Genomic DNA, 19,759 nt, shown 5'->3' on the forward strand with positions numbered 1-19,759 from the left:
GAAATATTGAAAGTCATATTATGGTAAATTATAATGTTATTATGGAAAGTCACATTATGGTAAATTATGATGGTGATTTTTTCGCCACTACCCTGTTGGGAGGCCAGTCATTAGTTAGGTATCTAAAAATAAATCTGGACAAAACCAGACTGCGACTTTGCCGCATGGCGGACGTGATGATGTGCTCTTTCTTTATACAACATAAAACAAACAGATGACAAAAATATAATAATAGAGTTTACAGATAGGGACAGACGCACGTGCGTCAGCGAGCGTGACCCACAGTAGGAAGAGGACTGCGTGCGCATGCGTACCAGTGTGATCAACAGTGAAGCTGACAGGAATAACCGTGTGTCGGAGATGCGTTGGTTCCAGGGCTCCATTCCTGACGCCATCAGCTATGCTAAACAGCGCACCTTTATCTTTGTGGTTGTTATCGCAGGTACTGTTGTCCTGGTTTCCCGCGTTCATTTACGGGATTTAGTGCTAACATAAAGCTAGCAACGGCTACTAGCCCTTAGCTTAAGTCAGCAGTCAGTAACAACTTCCGGTCAAAGAACTGGAGGGTCATGATCTGGTTCTACCTTTGAGTCAGATCAGAATCAGCCTCTGGGTTCGGGTCAGACCCATATCCTTGTTACCTGTTGAGTTTCCTACAGCCGAAGTCCTCTAGAAGCTGAATGATGACGTCTAGGTGTAGGAGACTTGATTCAGGGTCTGAGGGATCAGGCTTAGCACTGGGTCAGGGTCCGGGCCGAGCCTGATGTCAGCAGATTAACTGTTAACCATTGCAACATTCTGTTTCGGTGATAGAATACAAAGATTCACCACGTCTCGTGTTTCACTATTTTTGTCTCGTGTCTCAGGGGATGATGAGCAGTCAGCGCAGCTGATGTCTACCTGGGAGGACCAGCGTGTCTCAGAGGCGGCTGAGAGCTGCTGTGTGGCCATCAAAGTGGACGCCAGCAGGTAGGGACAATGTTTGTTTGACTTGCTGCTTTTACTACAAAGTCAGATCATGTTTGGGCACTTGTTGGTCGGCATCAACTTAAACTAAACCATTAAATATTCCACTATGATGGTTCTACCTGGAGTTCTGTTATGGTGATGTGGAGCTGAGTCTATGCTACCATGGTAACCTATATTCTACCTGGAGTTCTGTCATGGTGATGTGGAGCTGAGTCTATGCTACCATGGTAACCTATACATCCGTTTCATGATTATCTTGAGCAGAGATGGAGAATCCTGGTCCCCTGAGGGCCATCATCCTACATGTTTTAGCTGTTTCCCAGATTTGATTTTAATCAGCAGGGGTCTCATTTATCAAACATTGCGTAGAATCCTTACTAAAACCGTACTTAAGTTCAGCAAAAAAAAAAAAAAAGTACTTATGCCAAGTAGGTTTGTGATCTATCAAACATGGAGTACGCACAGCTGCACACAATCTCCGCTTCATAAATCGGAGACTGACGAGAAAGTTTCTCAGCTGCATTTTAGTCACATCCCACCCTCACCACACCCACTTACTGCCATAAATAATCAATGCAAAGTGCCTTGTGGATTCAAAATTCTATTCAATTCAAAGATACTTAATTGATCCCAGAGGGAAATTAGAGTTTCAGTACACACAATTCTGAGATTAGACATACAGTACATACATAGACTCATAAGAATTGGTGACTGTGGTCATTCGCAACCCGAGTTGCGCTACCTTAATAATAGATCAAGAGGGTTTATATGAGGATAGAGTCGGGGGAGGGAAAAAAATGCACTTCAGAGTTACCCCGGCTTTCCACTGGAGCCGTCAGCAGCGCGAGTCGGCCGCGTCTCAGGAGCAGCATGTCGCAGCCTTTACGCGCCGGTTCTATTTTCTACGCGCGACGCCTCTGAAACGGGACATGTTCGACATTTTTGGGAAGGAAAGACAGGAAATCGAACGCGGAAATGGAGAGAAGCTTCCGAGATTTTCAGAATAAAGAAACGTACTGCCTTCCGGTTGCTTTACTTTAAAAAAAGTTACTAAATGTGCGGCCCCGTGAGAAGTTATCACCTAGCTAGCGGTCTCCTTTGTTTTTCAGGTCCGTATTGGCGATTATAAAACGGACAGAACATAAAACACAAACCTTTTGGAGCCATGTTGTAGTTTTCTCCTGCTTGTTGTTGTGTTTACTGATGAAGTTGTTGTGTGACTTCATGCTCGGTCGGTGACAGCTGCTCCCCTGCTGCTTCGCATCTCGTGGGAAGGGCCAAGCAGCAGTTTACGCGAGCAAGACGTGCTGCTGGAGGCTCCTGTGGAAAGCTGGGGTTACCCTCCACAGAGAGGGCAGCTTTGCTATGCAAAAAATCACCTCAGACAGAAATGCATACAGACTTCAGACATTACACAACATAAGTGTCCACTAGGTGGGGAGGTAGGGTTGGAAACTCTCCTTACTTCAGTGCGTGCACCCACAGATGGCAGCGTTTATCACCTCCGACTGGACAGGGAAGGGAGATAAAATGGGTTAGCGAGCACATTGACTCCTAGATACGGTTCCACGGCCTTCACCAGTCACAGTCCCGCCCAGGCTGAGATAGGCGAGAAAGTTACCATGGCGATGGCAGCATTCCACATTTCTTCTGAGGGGGAGTAATCACTTCAGCCTCACAGGCGTCAAGGGCACCAGATTCAGATAACAAATTGTTTTGGGGACAGACCGAGATAATTTCCTCTCTGCCCTAATGTTCTGTTGGTCCTCAACCCCTCTAGATCCAATAATGGCGTGAATTAATCTATTCCAATCTATGCTGACCCGTCCACTTGCTCCTTGATCGAATCTACCTTCTGTGCCAGAGCCTGAATCTCAGCCAAAGTTCCAAGCTTACGACTCATCTCGACAATTATCTGAGTTTGTGCATTCACAGCATAATGCAATCCATCCCTGAGCTCTGGGATTGAGCCAATATTCCTCGAAAGCTCGTTAATTTTCCAGTAAGCCAGGTAACCGCTCAGGCCAAACAGCAGGAAACCCGACACCAAAACCTTGAATATCCAGACATCTTCAGAACCCTCTACAGACAGTTGAGAGAGTTAGATCAGGTTCCACTGTTTCCAGGAGTCCATGATATGCCCAGCTGGCTCTGTCCCAGAGGGGCATCCGGGAGCCCCTTCTCCCATTCTTATCGTTGAGAAAAATTTTGTCAGTCGCGGTGAGAGACCAACTGACCAGGTCCATTTTAGTAATTTCCAGTTTCCAGAAAAGATGCAGAAGCACCGTACACACACGACAGGACAAAGAGCCTTTGGGATAACGAGGGAGGAAAGGAGAAAAAAGCGCCTGTGCTCTCCTAGAGCCGGAAGAAGAAAATACTCATGCATATACATAAGCCGGCTGTTGCAGCGCTCCGCCAGTGACGATGGTGACTGCAGATCAAGGCAGATCAAGGAAGCGCAATTTCATAGAAGCAGAAATTGAGGTACCTGTGGGTGAGGTGGAGAAATGAAAGGAAGTGCTTTTGCAAAACAAATAGGAGAAAATCCACGGAGTGGCACAGCGTTGCTGAAGCCATCAATGTTGTGAGTTCTTCAGAGAGATCTGTGGTGGATATAAAAAAAATGGTCCAGTTGGGATTCGATCCCCAGACTCCTGGGTGAAAGTCACGCACGCTAACCAGTGAGCCAAACAGAGATCTCCCCATTCAGCCAGGGCGCATGATCAATCAGGTCACAGTGACAGGACACACACACTCACAGACGCATGACATTCTGTCTCAATCTGTCACCCTGCTGATATTCTGCATTCGGTATTCTGCACTACAGGCTGTGTGTGTGTGTGCACGCGTGTGTGAGTGTGCGTGCATGTGTGTGTACGCGCTTGTGTGTGTGTGGGGGGGGGGGTCTTGTTCTGTGTGAAAATGAAGCAGTACAAGTGATAATGCTGCAGGATTTCATAACTGTATCATCTCAGCAGCAGCACTGCAGGTGCTCTCCATGTCCAAAATGTGCATAAGCCAGGTCCTTAGTTAACTTACACTTGTGCACATTTTTCCGCTAAGTTGTCTTTGATAAATCCCAAAGTTTGCGTGGAAAGTTGCTTACACAGTTTTCTGACCCTGTTTTGTGCGTAAGCAAGCTTGATAAATGAGGCCCCAGCTGATTACCAGGCAGGGCCTTTTGACCTGTTGAACAGGTGATTCAACCACTGAATCAGCAGCATTGGTGCCAAGGTTCTCCACACCTGAGCTAGAGTCTGTCTCTGTTACTCTGTTAAAATGGTGGTCTGGAGTTTAGTCTGCAGTGCTGAAGTTGGTGTGGAGGCTAATCTTGCTGTAATTTGTTTTGTAACCAGAAATCTTAGCAGTGATGAACAGTTTTATATATTAAAGGTTATTTAATTGTTTAATTCTGTTTTGTCTTTCAGTGATACATGTGTGCAGTTTTCCCAGATCTGTATCCTTTCTTTTTGTTTGGCATTCATATGAAGTTTTGTGTGTGTGTGTGTGTGTGTGTGTGTCTGTGTGTGTGGGTGGGGGGTGGGGGTGTCCACACAATCCTGCCTGTATATATGTTCTCTAACTGTCTAAAGACCCCGTGGTGTGCATACCCTCCAGCTTCTTTATTGGAGACAGTGGGGTTCCTCTGGAGGTGGTTGCTGGATGTGTGTCCCCTGATGAACTGGTGAAGAGAATCAGCAGAGTCAGTCAGGTAATCAAGTTGTTAATTGTGTCCTTACTTATGCTTTGTTTTTGGTGCCCACAGAAAATTTGTGGTGCAGTTTTTGAGTTGAGTCCCCTCTCCAGTAGTAGTAGTTCACATCCTCTGGTCCTCTTTCTTAAAAACTGAGACCACTTGCCTGGTCTGCCACCACAGACACTCCACTCTAGTCCTTGCGGTGTTAAGCCTAATTTATACTTCTGCGTTGGTACGAAGACATGCAATGCCATTATCTGTCATTATAAGGGCTCTCCAACAGGCACTCACTCGTATCCGACTGTGTGTTCTATCAGGGAAGGAAGGAGCTCCCTTCTTCGTTTGTGATGTGGAAATATTTTGTTAGTTGCGTTCGTTCAGAGACGAGCTAACCAGATCCATGGTTAAGAAAAAAATCCAGAGAATAATGCAGAGGTGCTCCAGATAGGCTGACAGGATAGAGAGGGACAGACGAGGCAGGGGTAGGGAGGAGGAGGACAAGAAGAAGTGTCTGTTCTCTTCGAGTGCCGGAAGTGAGAAGAACACTATCCCAGCCACTTGGTTATGGTGCTCCATGAAAGTTATCACTCAACAGTAGAGCTGAGGAAATAAATCTAAAGATGCGGACATAAATGATTATGAATCAAATCGATAATCAATTATTATGTAATGCAGTTTGTTTTTAGCCGTAGCAAAAATACGAGCTTCTAAAGCTGCTCCAAAGACAATAAAAGCAAATATATGAACCCATGATGGACTTTATCAACTAAATGGAAGGCAAGGGTTGGACATGTCCAAAAGTTTTTCAGTATGTTTGAGCCTCTCTTAGCACCGGTAGAGCATGTGTCTCCAACAGCCTGAGATGGGACTGTTGAATGAGGACACAGATTTGGTTTTTTACTTTGTTAAATGTTTAAACTGTTTTGCACTTTTACATTGTCCAAAGGACTGCTGTGACTGAAGAGCTTTTTGGGGCATGGCGTGGTGTGTCAAACATGTTTTTGATTTAAAAATAAATAAATAAACAGATGAAAATATCCTCTTTTGAAATAATCGTGATGCATCGAGATATGGAGTTGAGTTGAATTGACTCATTGACGTGATAATCGTAATTGGATCACATCGTGAGACTAGTGAAGATCCACACCTCTACCCAACAGTGGTTTCATTTAACCTCATGGAAGCATAAATAAGGTAGAGTATTGGACCAAGCACCAGGTTGTCCTAATGATGGTTGACCAGTGCAGAACTGACCTTCCACTTACATCAGCCTCACTTCAAAGCTCCAATGAGATAATAGATCTTGTTTATTCCATGTACTGTTCTCAGTTAAGGAGGCAGATGTGTAACTAAATATCTCACACATAGAACTAGTGAGAGCCCTGACAGGAGAAGCCGTGATGCTAAGCTATGATGGTTACTGAGAACTGATCCTTCTGCAGCTTCACCTATGGAAACCTTTTCCTTCCTCTAGAGATCCGGGTATGATGGTCTTCACAGCGCTTTGCCAGGACTGGCACAGCTCGATTTACTGATAATAACTAAAAGTCAAAAGACCAAAACATTCTCTTCCAGAGAAGCGAGTAGAAAACAGGTGTATGTAAGGTAAAGACTTGGTGGAAATCCACTAGAGACCTGGTGGAGCAGACAGTAAACCAGCACATCTTTTTGTAAAGTCTTATCACAGGAAAGTGGCAGTAGGCATTAAATGTGAACAGTTTTCAGTTTCTGATCCTCATAATGAATGTTCTACTTGCTTTCTGACAGATGCAAACTCGGCAAATTGGAAGTGGTGGAACAGTAACAGAACCTAGTGTTCCTGTGGATGCCAGCAGAGCTCCAGATGCTGCTTCAACTCCTGCGCCTGCGGGGTTGGAACCAGCAGCCAGTGAGCCTGCAGATGGATCCCAAGGAGCAGAAGGTGTGCAGAGCCTGATAGTTCACTCATACCCAACTTTTATGTACTTGTGTAAAAAAAAAGGAAGGACAGTGCAGAGTTGACCCACAATTTCTCCATTTGATGCACTAAGCAAAATATTAATTTCAAACTAATTCATCTTAGAACATGGTAAACAACACAAGTAGATTCACGAATTCATGCCTTTAGCCAGCTTGCCTGTGACCTGGTCAGTTTAACATCAGGCTTTTACGTTTTTCTTGCCGGATCTGGGATGGTGTTAACACGGTCCTTTACATCTCACCATGTAGCATCCGTCTCTGGTACCAAGGATGAAGGCAGACCTTCAAGCATTCAGACTCCTGCAGAGAAGACCTCTGATCAGGCTGCAGAGTGTCCCGAGGGGGAAGAAGACCTGGACTCTAAAGTAGAAAGGTCGGAGCATGAAAGACAACATCTCCTTGAGTGTCAGAATTCATAGAGGGGTCAAAACGTGGTTGACAGAATTTAAGGTGATCTGCAGAGGTCTAAAAAAAGGCCAAGTAGGAATAAAATAAGTCTTTGCATTAGCTTCATTTAATTGTCAGAAAAGGATTACGAAACTGTTGAAATCTAATAAAGTAACCATGGAAACATTTGACAAACGCTCTAATACGCTAAAGCAGAAATAGCACCTTGATCAGTGTCAAAACACCTGGCCATAGACTTGTGTGTAAAATATTAATAAAATCTCTCTCTCTCTCTCTCTCTCTCTCTCTCTCTCTCTCTCTCTCTCTCTCTCTCTCTCTCTCTCTCTCTCTCTCTCTCTCCCCTTGTCTCTCTGTGTGTGTGTGTCTCTCTCTCTCTCTCTTCTCTCTCTCTCTCTCTCTCTCTCTCTCTCTCTCTCTCTCTCTCTCTCTCTCTCTGTCTCTCTTCTCTCTCTCTCTCTCTCTCTCTCTCCCTTCTCTCTGTCTGTTTTCTGTCTCTCTTTGTGTCTCTCTTTCTGTTAGTGACTATCTTTCTCTCGTATATATAAGAGATTAAAGTGAACAATTCCACAGAATGTCCCTTTAACTCTCTCTACAGGCTACAGGCCAGAAGAGAACTTCATCAAATAATCCAGCCATTATTTGTTTGTTTGTTTGTTTTTGTCAGATTAAACAAAGTATTGGAGGAGAAAAGGGAGCAAAGAAAGAAAGGAGAGGAAAAGGTGAGTCATTTAGATTTTTAAGGGTCTAACTTCCTGTTCTCTAAAACTTTAGAAAAGAAAACTAATAAAAACTTTACTCCGAGGATCCCGTTACTCTTAAACCATCTGATGTTTTTATAAAGTAACCATTCTGACAAAACACTGAACCAGTCAGAGGACTAAAGAGCATCCGTATGGACTCAGAAAGCAGGTGAAACATTTCCAAGATGAAAGAAAAGTCCTTCCACCCTTCTGCTGATGTTTAAGAATAAACAATCACACATAAACAAAGAAATGTTTTTCCTTTTCAGTGTTTTTGTTTGTTTTCCTTCAGAATGAAGTCAGAAAAGAAATCGAGCGCCGTAAGATGGGGAAGAATGTGCAGGATTTTAAAAGGAAGCAGGAAGAGGAGAACAACAAGCGAATTTTGGAGGAAAGGAACAGAGAGAAGGCCGAAGAGAAGGCTGCTAGGGAGAGGGTCAGGCAACAGATTGCCATGGTAACCATTTATTTTTGTCTGTTTGATATGTAAAATCAGATGTTTCCCTGTGGGACCCGTTAAGATTTTATAAAAATGTTTTTATTCCCCCTCTGCTTAGACTAAAGGTTGGTTTATGCTTGACGCGTCCGCGAGGTCCGCACGGCTCCGCGCGGAAAAGTTGCGTCATTTTGCGTCATTTTAACAACCACGCCCCTCCACCGCGTCTCCGCACGGCTCAAAATTTCCGCAACGCGCACCTCGGAAAATTTGTAACCACGCGGACGGACGGACGCGAAAAAACATGGCGGACCGGCAAGAACTAGTATGGCAGAGGTTCATAAATACAGACATTTGTATGATTCAGCTCTCAAAGATCTCCATGATCAACATGTTGTTAATAATTCTTGGAGAGAAATAGCTCGCACTGTCGGAAAAGACGAGGACGCTGTTAAAAATGCTGGAATGCCATGTTGTAAACGGTAATTTCTACTTCTACTATGGTGTAGTGTTGGATGCATGCCGTAGAGCTCCATGCTGCCCCCTGCAGTTTGGGAGAATATTGGCTCACCGCAGAGACGAGCCGCACGAACCATAAACACTGCGAGTTGTGAAGTGTGTTCCATCCGCGAGCCGCATCACCAAGCGCAAAGTGAATGCGTCAAGCATAAACCAAGCTTAAAATCTCTGTAAACACCGAGTTAGAAAACATCCCTCCGTCCCTTTGTGAATTAGCCCAGGTTGTAGATTGTCATTTTCACACTTCTTCTCACTGTAATCACACTCACTGATCTCACTACCTACACTCAGCAATCATAGTTATAGGGTTTCCACACTAGCACCGGCTCCACTGCGCCTAGACTGGGTAGAAAGTGTTCACAGCCACGAAGGCTGGAGTTTTTCCACCCTCTTCCCAAGGCAGTCTGCTTCGAGCAGAACTGATCCAATACACCCTCTGCTGAGTGATCGGCCGCCTCAAATTCAACTCCTGTCATTAGAGAGAGCCTCCAACTGACAGATAAAACCAGCCAACGGGGGCGTCCCGCATGCGCGAGTCATTGTCATTCTGGATTCTGAGGAGTAAACATGTCCTCTGACTGAGGCTTTCCCTGGCCCTCTCTGAGGATCTCTCTCTCTCTCTCTCTCTCTCTCTCTCTCTCTCTCGCTCTCTCTCGCTCTCGCTCACGCTCACGCTCTCTCACTCACTCACTCACTCACTCACACACACACACACACACACACACACACACACACACACACACACACACACACACACACACACACACACACACACACACACACACACAGCACTGCCAGGCTTAAGCTTTGCTGCACAAGGACAGACGCAGCAGAACAGGATGCTAAATCAGAGTCTCCAAAAGCAACCCTGCTCACAGCCACCTTTGTTTAATTTAAGGGAAACACCGCCGCCTTCATGTGCATCTTTTGTCCCGCCCACATGCTCGGAGATTAAACCTTCCTGAGATCAACTCCTGCCTGTGCAGGACCCAGAATGACACCATCTGGACCGGACTGGGCCAAATGTGGAAGCGGCATTAGTGATCATGATCATTACTCATACTTACCAGCTGTTCCCTGTTACCTCAGTCAGAAAACTCCATGTTTTACCATGCAGCCATCTCAGCAACCTGATAAAGTTTAATGTCTAACCCTGTGCAGGATCGAGCTGACAGAGCAGCCCGCTATGCCAAAACACTGGAGGAGGAAAATGCTGCTAAGCAAGCTCGTTTACTGGCCATGCAGGCGGACCTGGAGGCCAAGAAGGAAGCAGGATTAAGACAGAGGAGGTAACATCATCAGGAGGTTAAGAACTGGTCTGCATTAGTCACAGTTCACATGCATTCAGTTCATTTCTACACCAGTTCAGGTGCAGTCAGTGTGTAAATGAACTATTTACATTTTTGACTATTTGTTTATAATAACTGATACTTTTTACACCTCAGTCTTGATAGAATAGAATAGAAACATCTTTTATTGTCTTTCAGTGGGGACATTTAGGAGAATGTCTTCAACACCTTAAAATAGAGCTAAACACTGACACCAGCTTCCAGAGATGACCCCAGCTACACCTCTGGAGGGAGATTCTCTGTGTGACTTTTCGTTGTGTGCTTGTGTGTGTGATCAGTGCTGTAGCCAGGATACAGTTCCGGCTCCCAGATGGGTCATCCTTCACCCACCAGTTCTCATCTCAGACCAGGCTGCAGGAGGCCTGGGACTTTGCCGCTGAGGTTTGTGTCATTCCTTGTCCATGTTGTTGTTGTTGTTTTTATCCTCTCACAGGGTGTAACCAGAGCGACGTGGTGACGATGGTTGAGTTGGGTTATTTCAGGAAAAAACTGACCTGAGATCCAGGCTAGTTCAGTAACATTCAGATTTTTCCTTCATGAATAAATGGATCAGATGAGTCACCTGAACTGGAAAAGGAGTAGAATACCCTCTCCGGGTCAGGGATGAGGTCTTGCCTCAAGTGGAGGCGTTTAAGTATCTCAGGGTCTTGTTCACGAGTGAGGGAAAACTGGAGCGTGAGATCGATAGGCGGATTGGTGCTGCGTCTGCAGTGATGCGGGCGTTGTACCGGTTTGTCGTGGTGAAGAGAGAGCTGAGCCAGAAGGCGAAGCTCTCGATTTACCGGTCGATCTACGTTCCCACCCTCACCTATGGTCATGAGCTTTGGGCAGTGACCAAAAGAAGGAGTTTGCAGATACAAGCGGCTGAAATGAATTTCCCCCCAGGGTGGCTGGGCCCTCCCTTAGAGATAGAATGAGAAGCTCGGTCATCTGGGAGGGGCTCGGAGGAGACTCGCTGCTCTTCCACATTGAGAGGAGCCAGTTGAGGTGGCTCTGGCATCTAGTTAGGAGGCCTCCTGGATGCCTCCTGGGTGAGGTTTTCCAGGCACATCCAACCAGGAGAAGACCTAAAGGAGGACCCAGGACACACTGGAGGGATCATGTCTCACGGCTGGCCAGGGAACACCTTAGGATTCTCCAGAGGAGCGGGTCCAAGTGGCTGGGGAGAGGGAAGTCTGGGCCTCCCTGCTTTGGTTACTACCCCCGCGACACAAACCCGGATAAGCGGCTGAAAAGGGATGGATGGATGAACCACCTAATAGGTGTCGCACCTGATCTTGAATCAGTTTGAACATGAACAATTCTTCTAACCAGATCAGACCTACAGAATAGTCCTCCTGTATTTGAACCCTGCACTAAAACTAGGAGCGGTTTTTGGTAAACCCTTGTTCTGAGAGACCCGCCAGTTCTTCTATCTGTTTAATTAACTCTGTAAACTTTGTTTGTTTGTTGTTGTTTTTTTCAGCAAGTGGGAAATCGCTATGGGCACTTCTCTTTAGCGACCATGTTTCCTCGACGAGAGTTCACCAGTGAAGATCTAAGCAGAACCATGCTGGAGCTGGAGCTGAATCCCAGTGCGTCCATTGTGGTCCTGCCAGTAAGTGGTCCAGATTAAAGTTTACCCACTTATAAGCCAATAAAAGAGTTGTCACTATATATTTTACATTCAGCAGTTTTAAAGAACTCTAAACAGATTGTACATCTGTGCTCTTTATGTTTAACTGTCCAGCAGCCAGACCTTCTGTAATCCTGGATCCATGTTTTTCAGGGTTTCTGAAAGTCCGATTAGTGTTTTCTGGGCTTCTCTGCTTACCTCAAGACCCTGATAAGGGGGCAGAAAAGAATGAATGTACATTTGGAACATAGGCTGGAATTTGCTCATGCAACGGTTTCATCATCAAACCATCATTCTCTTTGACAACGTGGCACAGAACCAGGCTGGAGCCAGCAGATTGTTACAGAGACACTCTGGTTCATTAGTTAGATCTCGGTTCCACTGTGGGGTTTGGGACGAGGGTTTTCTGTACCGCTTGTAAAAGCAGTCAGCACAACCGAACTGGGTTGATGGCACTTTCGGGACCACTTCTGTTGTAGGTCCATGACAAAGTGGATCAGTGGAGAACAGAAATACAGTGGGGCAAAAAAGTATTTAGTCAGCCACCGATTGTGCAAGTTCTCCCACTTAAAATGATGACAGAGGTCAGTAATATACATAATAGGTACACTTCAACTGTGAGAGACAGAATGTGAAAAAAAATCCATGAATTCATATGGCAGGATTTTTAAATAATTTATTTGTAAATCAGGGTGGAAAATAAGTATTTGGTCAATAACAAAAATTCAACTCAATACTTTGTAACATAACCTTTGTTGGCAATAACAGAGGTCAAACGATTACTATAGGTCTTTACCAGGTTTGCACACACAGTAGCTGGTATTTTGGCCCATTCCTCCATGCAGATCATCTCGAGAGCAGTGATGTTTTGGGGCTGTCGCCGAGCAACACGGACTTTCAACTCCCTCCACAGATTTTCTATGGGGTTGAGGTCTGGAGACTGGCTAGGCCACTCCAGGACTTTCAAATGCTTCTTACGGAGCCACTCCTTTGTTGCCCGGGCGGTGTGTTTGGGATCATTGTCGTGTTGGAAGACCCAGCCACGTTTCATCTTCAAAGCTCTCACTGATGGAAGGAGGTTTTGGCTCAGAATCTCACGATACATGGCCCCATTCATTCTGTCCTTAACACGGATCAGTCGTCCTGTCCCCTTAGCAGAAAAACAGCCCCAAAGCATGATGTTCCCACCCCCATGCTTCACAGTAGGTATGGTGTTCTTGGGATGCAACTCAGTATTCTTCTTCCTCCAAACACGACAAGTTGAGCTTATACCAAAAAGTTCTACTTTGGTTTCATCTGACCACATGACATTCTCCCAATCCTCTGCTGTATCATCCATGTGCTCTCTGGCAAACTTCAGACGGGCCTGGACATGCACTGGCTTCAGCAGCGGAACACGTCTGGCACTGCAGGATTTGATTCCCTGCCGTTGTAGTGTGTTACTGATGGTGACCTTTGTTACTGTGGTCCCAGCTCTCTGCAGGTCATTCACCAGGTCCCCCCGTGTGGTTCTGGGATTCTTGCTCACCGTTCTCATGATCATTTTGACCCCACGGGATGAGATCTTGCGTGGAGCCCCAGATCGAGGGAGATTATCAGTGGTCTTGTATGTCTTCCATTTTCTGATAATTGCTCCCACAGTTGATTTTTTTCAAACCAAGCTGCTTGCCTATTGTAGATTCACTCTTCCCAGTCTGGTGCAGGTCTACAATTCTTTTCCTGGTGTCCTTCGAAAGCTCTTTGGTCTTGGCCATAGTGGAGTTTGGAGTCTGGCTGTTTGAGGCTGTGGACAGGTGTCTTTTATACAGATAATGAGTTCAAACAGGTGCCATTAATACAGGTAACAAGTGGAGGACAGAGAAGCTTCTTAAAGAAGACGTTACAGGTCTGTGAGAGCAAGAGATTTTCCTTGTTTGAAGTGACCAAATATTTTCTACCCTGATTTACAAATAAATTCTTTAAAAATCCTGCCATGTGAATTCATGGATTTTTTTTCACATTCTGTCTCTCACAGTTGAAGTGTACCTATGATGTAAGTTACTGACCTCTGTCATCATTTTAAGTGGGAGAACTTGCACAATCGGTGGCTGACTAAATACTTTTTTGCCCCACTGTACATCACTACCTGCAACAATCAAAACAAACCCTGGAGCACCATTGTTTGTATTTTCATTAATTGTACACTGATGTGAGAAAATTCCAGCAAGTTGCAATATAGAAAAGTTAAGGACAGCAACAGCCTAAGTGGAAATGGGAGAACTACACAGAGGTGGTATGTGTTGGACATGATTCATGGCCACAGACCGGCGAAGCGAGGCAGGCATGGCCTCAGCGACCACGAGGCGCACGGGGAGCCTGCTGGTAAGCATTTATGTTCAGCCTTTATCTCTGCAGACCATTCACCGCAGCACAAACATACGGATTCGTTGCACAGCTTATTCATGAAATTGCACGTGGCACATGACGGTACGTTTAACCCCGCCTGCCAAGTGAGAGGCCGAACTGTGATTGAAACGCTTTCCTGAAATATCTGCCTCATACCGGTCCACACCAGCCCACGATGCCCTGCCCTGCCCCGAACCCTGCAGTGGAACCAAGCTACAAATGCACCAAAACAAATTTGGTGTCCAATCAGCTGATTCAAACAGCTGTTGGTTGGAAAATTAAACATTAAGGCTCTCTCAGGTCCTGGTCCTGGTTCTGGTGTTTGATGGATTTATTCCTTGTCCTAAAACATCTCAGCTCATGTCCATCTTATATACTGACGCTTCCTCCATTCTCCACTGTCTATATTGTTGTGGAGTAGTGTCCTGTTATGTTTAACTAAGAGCCAGATCAAAAATGAAAGTCCTTCAGACGACCCAGAGAACTGGCTCCTGGGAAAGAAACTTGAACAATATTAGCAATCGTTTAAACTTTCACCCTGAAAAACTCGATCTGTGTGCTTTTCTAAGACACCAAGTACTTGAAAGGAACACAAGTACTGGTATGTAGGAGTGCTGCCTGTATCTCCATCATCTGGACCTTTTGTGTTGCAGCAGTTAGGAAGGCCTCCTAACACTGTGTTCCAGTCCTCTGGCCCAATTCTCTGGACTGTGCTGGGCTCTCTGCTCTACCCTCTGATAGCGGTGTGGAGATTCCTCAGCTCCTTCTTCGTTACTCCAGCCTCTTCTGCTTCAGTTTCAACGAACCCCAGCCAACACTTCAGCTCTCACACCAACGCCCCCTCAGACCAAACTAAAAGGTGGGCCGTCTAGTTCTCGTTTTAGTAGAAACCTTTATGTGTGTAAAATAGTTGATTCTGTTCCATGGGTCTGAAATAGCTCAAAAACTAACAAAGGTCATTTGATGAAAGTCAGCGGTTATTTTAGAAGTTTAGGTTCAACAGAATAATTTATATAAACAAACTATTTCTCTGGACTAAAACGATGGTTTCTTTTTAAAATACTGTAAATCCTCTAATACAGGCCGGTATAAAATTAAAGGCCGGGTCTCCAATTTTGGCCGGTGTCGGAGTCAGCGGAGGTGAATAATGGCCGGTCTCTTATTGTGGCCGGGTGGAATGTGGTAACAAGCAAGTATGAGCGTCTCAGCGGCAGGGTTATAGTCCCCAAATCAACCAGCAGGAGGCAATAGAGGTTCACACAGACCTTTATTAGGCTTTTTCTTCAACGCTTTGTAACGCTACAGACACGATCCTCTATCACGCTCCTACCACACAGAGTCACGGTGTCAGTTAACCATGCTAATTCAACCCGCTCCACCGAACACACATCACCTTCCCTGTGGCTTACATAACACTCACACAACACGCAAATCAACACATAGGAACTAGCAGAACGATAGGAAACACATATAACACAATACCCAGAATGCACCTGGCTTACAACCCCAGCCAGGTCATTACACTATCAAGTTCAAAGAGAACGTGCTGATTATGCTGCAGAACACTCTGGGGAGCAGCAGTAGGGGGTGTATGAACTAGTCAACTTCACTATAGTGACTTTTTATGCCTGTCGTCGACTAGTCGCTGTCACGTGATAATGACCGGCAAGATGCAGCCCTCGGAAAAGACAGCAGCCTGCTGTCAGCAGGTGACAAGCTCCTGCGCTCGGGGGGTGGGGTGTGTGTGTTGGGGGGGGGGCAACGCGCTGTGCCAGACCGTAGGTACTGACACGCGATCGTTCATGTCGGTTCATTTCCTTTAATGTTTTCTGTCTTTTATTTGCGCCTGATGTGTATCGCTGCTGTGGAGCGGGGCGCTTCACCTTGTCCTCCGATGCACTGATCACTGATGCGGCCGCCAAACAGCGAGCGCTCCGCTGTTTTTGCGGTCGGTAGATCTTTTAGAACTGCAGTTCAAAGGTAACTCATGAGGTGAATATATATTAACCCAGGTAGCAGTTTTTCTTTAGGATTGAGAGGAGATGCAGGAAGATAATAAACAGACAGGACAGAAAAATAGTCAAATAAAAACAAGTTAGTTTTTGTACCTGCTGTTGCAACAAACAGACACCATTGAAGGTAATCAGAAGTGAGGAACAGAAAATGAAATAATTATTTTAATGTTTAGAGCAGCAGGAACTCCGAGAGGCTGCAGGCGCATCAGTGAGTTTGCGGCCACTGCGCAGGGGGAGGGGGGAGAGGGCTGAAGCAGAAACTACCGTTGTTAAAAGAAATGTGTTTAACTTTGAAAATGTGGGCGCAATTTTAATTGTCAAAAACTCCAACGAACCATTAGTTCATTTTGCTCAAATAGAAATTGAGGCCTGCCTCTAATACTGGCCCTCCTTCCAATAAAGGCCTGGAGCTTGATGAGCTTGAGTCAAATACAGGCCCGGGCCTGTATTAGAGGATTTACGGTATGTAAACTAAACTCTGTAGTCTGCATCACAGGTGTCTTCTACCTGGTAATTATTCAGTCTACCTGTTTAAAGGCTGAACAGTCATCAATCACAGTGCTGTTCGGTATGGGACTCCATATTCCTGCTGCAGAGTTCCTTGTAAAACGGTTTCCAGCAGATCGGTGCCAGGAGTAGTTTTTTTTTTAAGTGTGCACAACCAGCAAACACTACAGATCCTAAACCAATAAGATGATCAGAATGCTAAGGAAAAGTGAATTTCAACTATTTAAATACTATTTAGTAAAAATCAGGAAAACTACAAAAGCTGAACGCTGTTGAACTAAGATTGTTGTAAATGCATGCAGGTCTGAGGAGCGTGAATCATTTCTAAACTAAGAAGACATGATTTATGGCGGTTTGACCACGTGTGGTTCAATGCTGACCTTTGACCCTGTTAGCAAGACTTTTCTTCTCTGTAGCTGAACTCGTGTTTTCTGTGAACTCGTTCAGAGAAACTCCCTCCAAGCGCAGTCTGGAGACCCAGCCCCGGGACTTCAAGAAAGATGGAAAAATCTGCAGGCTTCGGACTCAGGATGACAGTGAGGATGACAACAACACCTGGAACGGGAACTCTACCCAGCAGATGTAATTCTTCCCTCACCAGGGTCTTCTGTTATCAATTAGTTTATTCTACTCAGTCTCTGATGAGGTGGAGTTTTCAGATTCACATGAGTGTTGTTCATGACGGGCTCTCCATCAGGTTGAAAGTCCCAGTCTGAGAATGGTTATTTTTAAACCTTCTAACAACAAACCGGTTTAAAGCAGCCATACTGGCAGAGGGCTTTAGTTTCAGATCCCTTTGAGCCCAGTTGTCCATCATCATAAAACGTTAAAACTTCCAGTTACTAATGATTACTGCCTGACTCTAATGAGCTAGTTCCTGATAATGAGACTTGTCAGAAGGTCTGCTGCTGTTGCTGACTCTCAGCATGACCGTGTGTGTAATCAGTTGTTTTTGGGTGATATCTGTAGTTTTCTTCATTCAGCAATCATGAATAAAAATTTCTGTTTCCAGAACCTCTCAGTGGTTATTTATTGATCAGTGTTTGTCTGGACAAGACGCCAGCCATGAAAACGGAGATCAGGTTTAGTAAAGCTGCATTGTGTCGTAAAGTCTCAGCTAACCAGAGGTTAACTCATCAGGATTCTGGCACCAGTTCTGAAGAAAAAACATGTTTTTAAATATCCTGATAAAATAATAATCATCAAGAATAAAGATGGTTGAGATGGAAGAAGGAAATCCCAGTAAGTTGTTTTATGAGCGTTAAGAACAGGTCCTGGTCCAGACCCACAGACTTCCGTTACGTATAATCTTGTGAAACCAGTCTGCTAGTGCATACTCTAGTCTACATAGTCACCTCAGTGGCCTAGTTGTAGAGTGTCTGCCCTGGGACTGGGAGATCAGGGTTCAAAACCCGGTCAAGTCAAACCAAAGACTTTAAAAATGGGACCCAATGCCTCCCTGTTTGACACTCAGCATTAAGGAGTTGGATTGGAGGGTTAAACCACCAAAGCGTTCCCGAGCGCATCCACTGCTGCAGCTCACCACTCCCCATAGGGATGGGTCAATGCAAACTAATGGGTCTCTAACTTTATAACCTAGAAAGACTGTAAAAGGGGTGAAGTGTGTTCCCAGCTTTAGACAAATGTTTTTCAATCTTGTTGCTGCTGTAGATAAAGACATTCACTCTAACATCAAGTGGTTGGTAACTGAAAAAGTCAGCTTGAGATATTTTTAGAGCTGATAATTTTTTTTCTAATTCACATTAGCATTTTTAGCTCAACATTAGCCTCTGGCCTTCTTTGCCAAATATTAAACGACAAAGATGTTGTGGCTTCTTAGGGGTAAAAGAAGCCACTCCTGTTTACTGGCTTAGGTTCTTTCAACCAATCAGCTTTTTGCTGACCAGCATCCAATTACAAATGCAGGCACAGCAGTGTTTAAACTTGGCAACTACAAAGGCTCACTAATGATTGGCTGTAGAACCAGGAAGTATGGAAATGGGACAGATTGTAAACAATGATTATGGCCCAATCCAAATACTCACACTTCCACCCTTGCGCAATCCTGTTCAGGGGTGCGAGTGCGTAGGATGTCCCGATTCTCAAGTGTGGATGCTGACCATGCCCCCTTTGCACTCATCCACACTTGACCCAAGTCTGCATCAATGCAGACTTAAGTGAAGGGTATTACCCACAATCCATTGCTACGGAAGCAAAGGCTGAAATGCCTTTTGAAAGTAGTTCATTTTAGGATGATTGGTTGATGCTCTTAATGTTTGATAAATATTTAATGTGGAAAGCAGTAAATGTACATTTTGTCAAATAAATGGTTGGTTGTTTGAAAGTTGTTCAGATTTAATAAAGTATTACAGCGACCAGCGTCCCAGAACGCATTATGGTCGATGAGGCAATGCTCTGTCCTAGTTTAGCCATTTTTTTGCACACTTGTACCACGCACTTGAAGCCTTACTGTGCACTTTCTCCAAATGCACTTCACAGAAGACCACGGGACACAGCGCGAGTATTGGGTTTGGGCCATAATCCCTCTTTGGCCTCTTGAAAGGATAAAAACTGACAACCCCCAAACCGAGACGAAAACCTAACCTTCCTTTCAACGTGACTGAGACAAACTTTTGTAAATGATAAACAGCTTGTATTTGCATAGCACCTTCTTGTGTTCTACAACCCCCCAAGGTGCTTCACAACACATACAGCCATTTACCCACACCTTCACATGCTGGTGGCGATGAGCTACATTGTAGCTACAGCTGCCCTGGGGCACACTGACAGAAGTGAGGCTGCCATACACTGGCACCACCAGCCCCTCTGACCACTGTATAATTCTTACTTATTGCACCTAAAACAGAATCCCTAAAAACACAAGTGTACCCCTGGCCTCAAAAATGATTAGAAATCATTCTGAGTGCATCTTTGTAAAATAAACAAGCCAAGTGCCCATGAGGTTGGAGTGCTGATGAGGGTGTGAGTACAGATCATTTAACTAAAACTCAAAACAAACATTTGATAACATTATTTGAAATAGGCATTTAATTACATATCACCTATGTTAGAACTTGAAACTAATATTTAAAAAGGCACTTGGGCAGGAACTGCAATACTTCATAATAACTAGAAGAGTCTAGATCGGCATTTCCAA

The 19,759-nt window shown here is 44.9% G+C and overlaps 1 protein-coding gene across 2 annotated transcripts; it reads left to right on the top strand.

Moving 5' to 3' along the window:
• The first annotated feature begins 281 nt into the window (after nt 1-281).
• Nucleotides 282-17,616, top strand: ubxn4 (UBX domain protein 4). Of its 2 annotated transcripts, none has more exons than XM_054747186.2 (13): nt 282-442; nt 867-969; nt 4,401-4,429; nt 4,566-4,684; nt 6,437-6,590; nt 6,878-7,001; nt 7,701-7,755; nt 8,069-8,233; nt 9,893-10,020; nt 10,359-10,461; nt 11,546-11,677; nt 14,737-14,939; nt 17,050-17,616. In XM_054747186.2, the coding sequence occupies exons 1-13, from the start codon at nt 307-309 to the stop codon at nt 17,186-17,188; spliced, it is 1,590 nt and encodes a 529-aa protein (XP_054603161.2). In that variant the 5' UTR covers nt 282-306; the 3' UTR covers nt 17,189-17,616. The 2 variants fall into 2 exon arrangements, with proteins under 2 accessions (XP_054603161.2, XP_015822394.3); XM_015966908.3 differs by having other exon boundaries at nt 283-442; nt 14,734-14,939.
• Nucleotides 17,617-19,759: the final 2,143 nt, after the last annotated feature.

Source organism: Nothobranchius furzeri, chromosome 6 (genome assembly GCF_043380555.1).
Source record: "Nothobranchius furzeri strain GRZ-AD chromosome 6, NfurGRZ-RIMD1, whole genome shotgun sequence".
Lineage (NCBI taxonomy): Eukaryota > Metazoa > Chordata > Actinopteri > Cyprinodontiformes > Nothobranchiidae > Nothobranchius > Nothobranchius furzeri.

Coding starts and splice junctions, on each gene's coding strand:
- ubxn4 (XM_015966908.3), top strand. CDS start 307: ATGCGTACCAGTGTGATCAACAGTGAAGCTGACAGGAATAACCGTGTG. Junction 4,685..6,436: donor GAATCAGCAGAGTCAGTCAG/GTAATCAAGTTG, acceptor GCTTTCTGACAG/ATGCAAACTCGGCAAATTGG. Junction 8,234..9,892: donor TCAGGCAACAGATTGCCATG/GTAACCATTTAT, acceptor AACCCTGTGCAG/GATCGAGCTGACAGAGCAGC.